Source organism: Anolis carolinensis, chromosome 6, assembly GCF_035594765.1.
Source record: "Anolis carolinensis isolate JA03-04 chromosome 6, rAnoCar3.1.pri, whole genome shotgun sequence".
NCBI lineage: Eukaryota > Metazoa > Chordata > Lepidosauria > Squamata > Dactyloidae > Anolis > Anolis carolinensis.
The window spans coordinates 115,997,679-116,009,717 of record NC_085846.1 but is presented as its reverse complement, the minus strand read 5'-3'; the positions used below and the strand labels follow the sequence as shown (position 1 = coordinate 116,009,717).

Below are 12,039 nucleotides of genomic sequence, written 5' to 3'. Positions count from 1 at the left end.
TACCTTTGACGCAGCTTCTGCGCAAGAAACAGCCATTTGTGTGGGGGCGGGAAGCTCACGAGGCATTTCTACAACTTAAGTCTAGTTTTCAATCGGACAACATACTAACCCATCCTGATGTTGACAAACCGTTTGTGGTAGAAGCGGACGCTTCTAGCTACGCGTTGGGGGCTGTATTGTCTCAGAAGGATTCCTCAGGGACCTTGCGTCCCTGTGGATTTTACTCGCGGCAACTAACACCCTTCGAGCAGAACTATACCATATGGGAGAAGGAGTTGTTGGCGATTAAGGTGGCGTTTGAGGTGTGGCGGCACTGGCTTGAAGGGGCACGGCACCAGATCGTGGTCAGGTCTGATCATAAGAACTTAGAGCACTTGCAAACAGCAAAGAAGTTAAACCAGCGTCAAATCCGCTGGGCTTTGTTTTTCTCCAGGTTTAACTTCAAGGTGCAGTTCGTGGAGGGGAAGGCAAACTTGCGGGCCGATGCTTTATCCCGCAAGCCAGAATTTAAGACCAATGAGCAGGTAGTATGTCAGACCATCTTGCCTACTGCCTCGCTGTGTGTTGTAGATAATGAGCTCGGGTTACATGACCAGATCCTTGAGGCTCAGAAAGATGATGTGTGGACTCAGGAGCAACTGATGTTGCTCTCAGCAGGTAACCGTACCATACTGCCGCATCTCCAAGATCAAGACGGGGTATTGGTGCGTAGGGGGCAGGTTTACGTACCAGTGGGGGCCCTCAGGTTGGAGGTGATTAGAGCCCACCATGACGAACCCATGGCTGGGCACTTTGGCAGGTTCAAGACCGTACAGCTTATCACCAGGAGCTACTGGTGGCCAAAGATGCGGCAAGACATTCTGCGCTTTTGTGACAGCTGCGCCGTTTGCCAGCAAAGTAAGACGCCTGTTGGGCGCCCTAGAGGGTTGTTGTCGTCTTTACCTGTTCCGGAGAGGCCATGGCAAATCATTTCCATGGATTTCATTTCAGATTTGCCTAAGTCTGGGGGTTATACTTGTATTTGGGTGGTGGTGGATTTATTTAGTAAACTGGCTCATTTTATTCCTTGTTCAACCATTCCGGCGGCCCCTACGTTGGCCTTACTATTTACAAAGCACATCTATCGCTTGCACGGAGCACCCGAGGTGATTATTTCCGATAGGGCTCCGCAATTTGTGTCACGCTTTTGGAAACACTTCCATGAGTGCTTGGGGACTAAGTTAAACGTGTCGTCCGCCTTCCATCCGCAAACGGATGGACAGTCGGAACGGGTTAATGGGCTCTTAGAGCAGTATTTGCGTTGTTTTTGTTTAGATCAACCCACGGCTTGGGTGAAGTGGTTACCGGTGGCGGAATTTGCTTACAACAATGCGGTGCACACGTCTAGTCAGCATACGCCGTTTGAGCTTACTTATGGCTTTCACCCACGGGGAGGTGTGGCGCCGTCGACCAATGTGGTCTCTTCGGACCCTGTGTACCGCTCTACGGAAATGGCTGCATTGCATGATGTTGCCCGTCGCTTACTGTTGGAAGCTAAGGCAACGCAGAAGACTCAGGCTGACCGCCACAGGCAGGCAGGGGAGGAGTTGGAAGAAGGGGATTTGGTGTGGTTATCTTCCAAACATATTAAACAGGCTGGGGGAAAGTTTGCGCCTCGGTATTTGGGTCCCTTTCCTATCGTTAAAAAGATTTCTTCTGTTGCGTTTCGTTTGCGTTTACCGTCTAGTTTAAAGGTCCATCCAGTCTTTCATCGTTCGCTGTTGAAACTTGATACCTCTAGTCGTCGTGGTGCTATAGCGGAGGGTATCACTGCCACTTCTCCGCCATCGGGGGAGGAGGCCTTTGTGAGAGGGGATAGTGTTATGATTGAGCCTCGTGGCTCTGTTTCTGACAGGCGTGGGCGTAAGACTCCTCGAGAGTCGGATACTCTCGAGGAGCGAGAGAGAAAAAGACTGCGAGACATATTTGCAGCACCCTCTGACGAAGAGTCTTTCGAAGGGTTCACGGAGAGAATGGAGGAAGGGCTGGTTAGCTCAGAGGAGGATGAGATGGATTGGACTCGGGTAAGGGAGGAATTGGGGGCCACTGGCCATGATGGGGCAGAAGATGAATGGGGACCTTCAGGATTAGACCCATGGCGTAGCTGGAGGGATGGGACGGGATCCACAGCTGGAGATGCTGTTGGGCGTAGTCAGAGGTGTTCCAGCTCTGACGAGGAAAGTGATGAGGAAACGCCCGGGTTAAGGAGGGCAGCTGACAGTGATGAAGATTTGTAACTGGCATAAAATGGGGCTTGGGAGCAATTGCAAATTGCGTCGGGCAAGGTAATCTGGGCAAACGCTTGGGATTCGTGTGTGTGTGTGGGACGCTTCCCTGAAGACTTGTGTACTTTCCTGTGCTGAGACGTAAGTTGATTGGAATCCAGGGTCAGACGGCGGGAGGGATTGTGTGGGCATTTGTTTGTGCAAACCTGTGCTTACTCTTATTAGCTTGACCTTCCGTCGTCTTCCTGACGGACGCCATCTCCTGCTTTGAGAACTCGGACTGAACTGACCACGGCTTGTCTTCCCCCCTTCTTGGACTTGGAAAAACTACAAACGTCTGCTTCTGGCTTTGATCTACGGAACGGAACTGGTCTACTCTACTGCTAAAATCCCTGGCTGCGTCTGCTCGTGTTGGAGATCCTGTCTGCTGTGTGTGTGTGTGGGAGCGACGCAAGTTACTCTAAACTCAGTGTTGGCAGCAGAGAGGAATCTGCTGCCAATTAGTTGCATTCCTTGTATCTTTTGTTCCTTGCCTTTCGTTTTGTTTATACCCAGGCTGAAGAAAGCAGTTTGTTTTTACCCGGATTAAACTCCGGTTTAATCCGGTTTATCTTTTGAACATTTACTTTTGTCCCTTTTTGCTCCTAAAGGCAAAAATTGCCTGGCCCTTGTGTTTTTACGGGCATTTTTGAGTTCTGTAATCTAATAAACTCTGTTACTTTGAATCTTGTGGCGTTCTGTCCTTGACACAAAACTCCATAGCATTGAGCCATGGCAGTTCAAGCGGTATCAAAACTGTGTTCATTCTACATAGAACAGAATATAAATAAAGTATATTATTATTATTATTATTATTATTTCATTATGACACAGCAAACAAGATAGATATGCTGGATTTCATATCACAAAATCACAAGTCGAACACTTCCCAAGTGTCTAGGACTGTGTGATGTATTTTCGGATGATGCGCGCAGATCCCAGCAGGGTGGCCTTTTGCAGCTGGCAGATCGTAATTTTGTCAATGTCTATTGTTTCCAAATGCCGGCTGAGATCTTTTGGCACAACACCCAATGTGCCAATCACCACCGGGACCACCTGCACTGGTTTCTGCCAGAGTCTTTGCAGTTCAATCTTGAGGTCCTGATAGCGGCTGAGTTTTTTGTCAATGCGACTGCCACCTGGGATGGCAACGTCAATGATCCAAACCTTTTTCTTTTCCACAACTGTGATGTCTGGTGTGTTGTGTTCCAGAACTTTGTCAGTCTGGATTTGGAAGTCCCACAGTATCTTTGCATGCTCATTTTCCAATACTCTTGCAGGTTTGTGATCCCACTAGTTCTTTACTGCTGGGAGGTGGTACTTGAGGCATAAGCTCCAATTAATCATTTGGGCCACGTAGTTGTTCCTCTGTTTGTAGTCTGCCTGTGCGATTTTCTTACAGCAGCTGAGGATATGATCAATGGTTTCATCAGCTTCCTTGCACAGTCTGCATTTTGGGTCATCAGCTGATTTTTCAATCTTGGCCTTAATTGCCTTTGTTCTGATGGCTTGCTCCTGGGCTGCAAGGATCAGGCCTTCTGTCTATTATTATTATTATTAGACCTGGTAAAACTACAACTCCCAAGACTCCATAGCATTTATCCATGGCAGTTCGAGCGGTATCAAAACTGCATGCATTCTACACTGTAGATGTCCCTGCTATGAACAGTCCTTAGTGGTGCATCTACTATAGAACAAAATGCAATTTGAGTGCTGCGGCTCAGTGCTATGGGACCCTGGGAATTGTAGTTCCTTGGGCAGAGGAAGCCAAAAGTCTCGGAAAACTACAACTCCCAGGTTTGCACAACAGCAAGCAATGGCCAGCTTCGATGTAGGCGAAATCAGGTTCCTTTTGCCCAGAGATGAACTATGTATTTGTTGACAAGTGACACCGCGCTACAATCCCCCCCCTCCTTTGTTTTGCATTAGGACTGGGAACAAGTTGGCGACAGACAAATGCAAGGCTGGCGATCAAATGTCAGCCATTAGGATCCCTTTGAGAGCAAGCAGAGGAGGCAGGTTTATGTAAGTGTATTATCTCAGCCATCCAGACCTTGCCAGCTGGGGTTTTATGTTGTTGTTTACTTGTTGGTCTTAAAAGATAAACAAACAAGCCAGAGAAACAAGGATCCTCTCTAAGGCCTATTAAAGGTGCAAGGATGCATCTACGCTAGGCATGGGTCAACATGGGCCCTCAAGGTGTTTTGGACTACAACTCCCACAATTCCTAACAGCCGGCAGGCTGTTAGGAATTGTGGGAGTTGTAGTCCAAAACACCTTGAGGGCCCAAGTTTGCCCAGGATTCCATAACACTGAGCCGGGGAAGTTCAAGTCTTTGTCCTTTTCCTCTAAACTATAAATCAGATATCTTTCTAGACGTTGCAAGGCTGTAAATCCCATCAGCCATAACCATCTGGAGGGGGATGCTGGGAGACATAGTCCAAGAACAATAGATTCAGGGCTCAGATTCAGTTCCCACTCCTGACCTGAATTCAGTTGCATCCACACTGTAGAATGAATGCAGTTTAGCACCACTTCAACTGCTGTGGCTCTATGTTTTGAGATGCTGAGAGATGTAGTTTAAGAGGTCTCGAACTCCCAGGACTACATAGTATTTGGCCATCTCAGTTAAAGCAATATCAATCAGCATTATTTCTGCAATGCAGATGCATCTAAAGTTGACCACTTGCCAAATGGAGATCCAACACTGGTGTAAATCCTATCAATTCAATAGGGTCTACTCTCAAGTGAAACAGGAAGAAGGATCCAGCCTTCCAGAGCTTCCTCTTGGACTACACTTCCCAGCATTCCTCATCCTGGGTCCTTCTGACTGGGGATGCTGGGACATGTAGTCCCTAAAAGATCTGGAAGGCCACCTGATCCCAACCCAGCCATTAAAAAGGGAGATCTTGACTCAAACTTGGCTTGAACAAAGGGGCAAAGGCATACATTGGCCATGGAGAGGATTCTCTGTTTCATGAGACACAAAATTCCCACCAAGGAGAGAAGAAAAGAAAACCTTCCAGTAGAAGTTGAGACAAGCCAATGGAGTGGGGTGAGATGTGGAAGTGTCCTGTTTGCAAAATGGGAACAACTTAAGTACTGTTTGGGAAGTTGGTTTATTATAGGGACCATTGCTTTGAATTTCAAGCTTGCATTTTATTGTTATGCATAGTTTTAATGTGTTTTAATTATAGGTCTATTGTGGTGGTTCCCAATGTTTGGGTCTCCAGGTGTTTTGGACTTCAACTCCCAGAAATCCCAGCCAGATTACCAGCTGTTAGGAACTGTGGGAGCTGAAGTCCAAAACACCTGGAGGAGGCCCAAAGGTTGGGAACCACTGGTCTATAGGTGTTATGCACGTCTATCTTGTTTGCTGTGTCATAGAATAAAATAATAATAATATAATATATCATTATATTATTATTGTATGACACAGCAAATGAGATAGATATGCTGGATTTCGTATCACAAAATCACAAGTCGAACACTTCCCAAGTGTCTAGGACTGTGTGATGTATTATTATTATTATTATTATTATTATTATTATTATTATTATTATATTATTATTATTATGACACAGCAAACAAGATAGATATGCTGGATTTCATATCACAAAATCTTAAGTCAAACACTTCCCAAGTGTCTAGGACTGTGTGATGTATTATTATTATTATTATTATTATTATTATTATTATTTTATTATTTTATTGTATGACACAGCAAACAAGATAGTCATGCTGGATTTCGTTTCATAAAATCACAAGTCGAACACTTCCCAAGTTTCTAAGACTGTGTGATGTATTTTCGGATGATGCGCGCAGATCCCAGTCGGGTGGCCTTTTGCAGTTGGCAGATCGTAATTTTGTCAATGTCTATTGTTTCCAAATGCCGACTGAGATCTTTTGGCACGGCACCCAGTATGCCCATCACCCCTGGGACCACCTTCACTGGTTTCTGCCAGAGTCTTTGAAGTTCAATCTTGAGGTCCTGATAGCAGCTGAGTTTTTCCTGTTGTTTTTCGTCAGTGCGACTGTCACCTGGGATGGCAACATCAAGGATCCAAACCTTTTTCTTTTCCACAACTGTGATGTCTGGTGTGTTGTGTTCCAGAACTTTGTCAGTCTGGATTCGGAAGTCCCACAGTATCTTTGTGTGCTCATTTTCCAATACTTTTGCAGGTTTGTGATCCCACCAGTTCTTTGTTGCTGGGAGGTGGTACTTGAGGCATAAGCTCCAATGGATCATTTGGGCCACATAGTTGTGCCTCTGTTTGTAGTCAGTCTGTGTGATTTTCTTACAGCAGCTGAGGATATGATCAGTGGTTTCGCCGGTTTCCTTGCACAGTCTGCATTTTGGGTCATCAGCTGATTTTTCGATCTTGGCCTTGATTGCCTTTGTCCTGATGTCTTGCTCCTGGGCTGCAAGGATCAGGCCTTCTGTCTCCTTCTTCAGGGTCCCATTCGTGAGCCAGAGCCAGGTCTTCTATTATTATTATTATTATTATTATTATTATTATTATTATTATTATTAATGGCCTTTGTCCTGATGTCTTGCTCCTGGGCTGCAAGGATCAGGCCTTCTGTCTCCTTCTTCAGGGTCCCATTCGTGAGCCAGAGCCAGGTCTTCTATTATTATTATTATTATTATTATTATTAATTGCCTTTGTCCTGATGGCTTGCTCCTGGGCTGCAAGGATCAGGCCTTCTGTCTCCTTCTTCAGGGTCCCATTCGTGAGCCAGAGCCAGGTCTTCTATTATTATTATTATTATTATTATTATTATTATTATTATTATTATTATTAATTGCCTTTGTCCTGATGTCTTGCTCCTGGGCTGCAAGGATCAGGCCTTCTGTCTCCTTCTTCAGGGTCCCATTCGTGAGCCAGAGCCAGGTCTTCTCCTTATCAGCCTTTCCTTCAATTTTGTCAAGGAGCTTTCCATGCAATGTTTTGTTGTGCCATGTTTTGTTGTGTGATGTATATTATAATATATTATTATTATTATTATTATTATTATTATTATTATTATTATTATTTACATCAGCTGTTAGGAAGTGTGGGATCTGAAATCAAAACACCTGGAGGCCCAAAGGTTGGGAACTACTGGTCTATAGGTTTTTATGCTTTTTAATAATAATAATATATTATAATATACATCACACAGTCCTAACCACTTGGGAAGTGTTCGACTTGTGATTTTGTGATACGAAATCCAGCATATAGATCTCGTTTGCTGTGTCATACTATGTCTTTGTATTAATAATATAATAATAATAATAATAACTTTCTTTTTGTATCCCTCCTCCATCTCCCCAAGGGGACTCAGAGCAGCTTACATGGAGATGAGCCCGGTCAACGTCATAGAATATAGTCACAATAATATACATACACAGTATCATAACACAGAATAAAACAACAACAATTATAAACAAGATAACAGTTATGATAGAATAAAAGCAATTTCAAACATATATTTTAATGATATCATACCCCGCCTCAAGGAGAGGAACAAATATTATTATTATTATTATTATTATTATTATTATTATTATTACGTACATAACAACACAGCACACATGCATATTAGGTCCAAGTATTGTTGTTGTTGTTGTTGTTGTTGGTTTTTAATGGTTCCGACCACCTCTATGGCAGACATCCTCAGAGGCTGTGAGGTCACTTGCCTCATTTCCAACAGAGCTCATACAAATATTCTGCAGTATGAAATGGATACAAATATTCTCCAGAACAAAAATTAGTACGAATTAATACAAAAAGGATTGTACCCAGGCAGGAAGCAGCCAGGCTTTGAAGTTGCAAGATAGATAGATAGATATCTGTGGAATATATCTGTGGAATCTATCTATCCATCTATCTATCTGTGGAATATCCAGGGTGGGAGAAAGAACTCTTGTCTGTTGGAGGCAAGTGGGAAAGTTGCAATTAACCACCTTGATTAGCATTGAATAGCCTTGCAGCTTCAAAGCCTGGCTGCATTATATGTGTATGTGTATATATTTATTATTATTATTATTATTTACACACAGAGAGACAAACAGACACAAAGCCTGGTTGCTGTGTGTGTGTGTGTGTGTGTGTGTGTGTATACATATATATATATACACGCACACACATATACATACAGTAGAGTCTCACTTATCCAAGCCTCGCTTATCCAAGGTTATGGATAATCCAAGCCATTTTTGTCGTCAATGTTTTCAATATATCGTGATATTTTGGTGCTAAATTCATAAATACAGTAATTAAAACATAACATTACTGCATATTGAACTACTTTTTCTGTCAAATTTGTTGTATAACATGATGTTTTGGTGCTTAATTTGTAAAATTATAACCTAATTTGATGTTTAATAGCCTTTTCCTTATTCCCTCCTTATTATCCAAGATATTCGCTTATCCAAGCTTCTGCTGGCCCGTTTAGCTTGGATAAGTGAGACTGTACTGTACATACATGCACACTTCACCAACAGACCTCTGTGCAGATACCCTCATTGATTGACTTTGCAGCTGGAAGACTATCCTATGCTAACCAAGCTGGCCAATGACAACATTTACACTTGCTTTAAACAGACAAGACTTCTTTCTCCCACCCTGGACATTATTCCACAGGTATATATAAACTCCACTTGCCTAGTTTCCAACAGACCTCACAACCTCTGAGGATGCCTGCCATAGATGTGGGAGAAACGTCAGGAGAGAATGCTTCTAAAACATGGCCAGACATCCCGAAAGACTCACAGCAACGTAATACTATAAAGTCTTGGATGGATTCAAATGAGTCCCTTTGGGGAGATGGGGCAGAATACAAATAAATTATTATTAATTATCAATACATGGTAAAATTATGTAGTAATTACCGTATTTATGAATTTAGCACCAAAACATCGCAATGTATTGAAAACCTTGACTATAAAAACATGGGCTACTAAAAGGCAGACTGCATTGGATAATACAGAATGTTGGATAAGCGCAGGTTGGATAAGCGAGACTCAACTTTATTATTATTATTATTATTATTATTATTATTATTATTATTCTTATTATTATTGACACAAAAACATAGTATGACACAGCAAACAAGATAGATATGCTGGATTTCGTTTCACAAAATCACAAGTTGAACACTTCCCAAGCGTCTAGGACTGTGTGATGTATTTTTGGATGATGCGCGCAGATCCCAGTAGGGTGGCCTTTTGCAGTTGGCAGATTGTAATTTTGTCAATGCCTATTGTTTCCAAATGTCGGCTGAGATCTTTTGGCACGACACCCAATGTGCCCATCACCACCGGGACCACCTGAACTGGTTTCTGCCAGAGTCTTTGAAGTTCAATCTTGATGTCCTTATTATTATTATTATTATTATTATTATTATTATTATTATTATTATTATTATTATTATTCAAATATGGAGAAAAGAGGCAGCCAGTCTCCTTGAAAGTGGACTTTTTCCTCCTTATTTGGCACATCCAAATTAAGGTTTCTCCCCAAAACTTGGGCATCTTTGGACATGATGGATATACAGTAGAGTCTCACTTATCCAAGCTAAACGGGCCGGCAGAAGCTTGGATAAGCGAATATCTTGGACAATAAGGAGGGATTAAGGAAAAGCCTATTAAACATCAAATTAGGTTATGATTTTACAAATTAAGCACCAAAACTTCATGTTATACAACAAATTTGACAGAAAAAGTAGTTCAATACACAGTAATGTTATGTTGTAATTACTGTATTTACGAATTTAGCACCAAAATATCACGATATATTGAAAACATTGACTACAAAAATGGCTTGGATTATCCAGAGGCTTGGATAAGTGAGGCTTGAATTAGTGAGACTCTACTGTATAGGATTCCAGTTTCCTAATGCTCCATATCTTCCAAGCCGGTGCTTCCCAAACTCAATCCTCCAGGTGTTTTGGATTTCAAATCCCATCAGCATCTTTGGCTAATGAGCAGGGATTCTGGGAGATGGAGTCTAAAACATTTGGAAGGCCAAAGTATGGAAATCTCCAACTTAGTTGATGCGGAGTGTTAGGGAACCCGAAACCAGTGTTCAAAAACACCCGAAGATGCTGAAGTTTTGGGAAGAGGTCTTGACCTAAAGAAGGTGAATAGCAGGAGGAACAAGTCTTACTTTTCGAAGGGCATTCCTGCTTCTATCCTTGGCCAGACGATGCGTTTGCCATGGACCTTGCCCTTGGCGCATGCTTTGCCGCACAACTGCCCTATGGCTCTTTCCCCATGACTTACCGGTACCAGTTGACTCAAGGCAGCTCTGGAATAACACAGAAGCAGCGACGGAGACCCCCCGAGTTGGCACAAAGGGTGCCGGCCGTGCTGATCCCACGCCATCTCCGTCTCCTCCTTTGTGTCTCTGCCTGGTTGCGCACCGGGTTGTCATAGGAAGGAGATCAATGGCCGGGGAGCTGTCTGCTGGTGCTCTTCTCTTGCGTCCGTCTCCCTGCGCTCTTCTCTCCCGGCCTCAGTGGCTCTTGCGGGAGCCATTCATTAATTCATTAGGACGGGTTCGCTTACACACTTGGCTTGGGTCTGGAGAGCAGCCAGCCAGCAGCGGGCAAAGCATGCGCCGGAGTGATGTTCCGAACAGAGCAATGGCTACTCAAGATGAGCTCGCTCCCCAGAGAGCGGGCTTGTTATTCGCTTAGTTCAGGTCTGTTTAATTTCAAGGAGATGGCTGGGTTTGGCCAGTGGTGTTACTCATAGAATTATATAATTCAGGCCTGGGCAAACTTGGGCCCTCCAGGTGTTTTGGACTTCAACTCCCACAATTCCTAACAGCCGGTAGGCTGTTAGGAATTGTGGGAGTTGAAGTCCAAAACACCTGGAGGGCCCAAGTTTGCCCAGGCATGATATAGTTGGAAGGAATGCCCAAGGGTCATCTGGTCCAGCCACAATCAGTTTTGCACTAAGGCACAATCCAAGCCTTCCCAATAGATGGCCATCCAGCTTCTGTTTAAAGACCTTCACCAAGGTAGCAGTGGATTACACTGTAGAACAGCTTTTACAAATGGATAGAGAGGGGGATGAATCATAAGATTTGGAAGGGTCTTCCAAAGGCCATCCAGTCCAACACCCTTCTGCCGTGCAGTCCAAGCCCTCCCAACAGATGGCCATCCAGCTTCAGTTTGGAGTTCCATCAGATTCCAGGGTAGCAGTGGATTACACTGTTGAACAGCTTTTACAAATGGATAGAGAGGGGGATGAATCATAAGATTTGGAAGGGTCTTCCAAAGGCCATCTAGTCCAACACCTTTATGCCGTGCAGTCCAAGCCCTCCCGACAGATGGCCATCCAGCTTCAGTTTGAAAACCTCCAAAGAAGGAGACCCAGGCAGCATATTCCACTGTCAAAAAGCCCCTATCATCAAGACATTTTTCCTAATGTTTAAGTGGGAATCTCTTTTCCCGCAGTCTGAATCTAGTTTGGTGAGGCACTGTTGGGTAGTGAAGGTGAAGGAATCTGGAAAACTACATCTCAAAGGATCCCGAAATATGGATTCAGGTTGTTTGGAGACCCCATCCTATGACCAGTGGGGTTCGCAGGTGGAAGTGATGCTCAGCACGAGCAATCCTTGGCTTCCAAGTTGTCTTGTGGCTCTTCCTCTCCAAAATACGAGGGTTATCCAGAAAGTAGATTACGTTTTGGAATTAAAAATGAACAAAGTATAGGAGAAAACATTTACCATATGCAGTTGAA

General features: G+C 43.7%; 2 protein-coding genes across 3 annotated transcripts in view; one reads left to right on the top strand and one right to left on the bottom strand.

The window, feature by feature from the left end:
- tmie (transmembrane inner ear) overlaps positions 1-11,069 on the bottom strand; it is a 40,024-nt gene extending 28,955 nt beyond the window's left edge. Inside the window, exon 1 of one of the 2 annotated variants that reach the window (XM_062957800.1) lies at positions 10,573-11,069. In XM_062957800.1, the coding sequence (XP_062813870.1) occupies positions 10,573-10,723 (151 nt within the window). In that variant the 5' untranslated portion in view covers positions 10,724-11,069. The remainder of the gene's footprint in view (positions 1-10,572) is intronic. The other variant, XM_062957799.1, reaches the window with a different exon arrangement.
- Positions 5,212-12,039, top strand: part of als2cl (ALS2 C-terminal like) — a 53,822-nt gene continuing 46,994 nt past the window's right edge. The window contains exon 1 of the mRNA XM_008120200.3: positions 5,212-5,358. Within this exon, the coding sequence (XP_008118407.2) occupies positions 5,260-5,358 (99 nt within the window). The 5' untranslated portion in view covers positions 5,212-5,259. The remainder of the gene's footprint in view (positions 5,359-12,039) is intronic.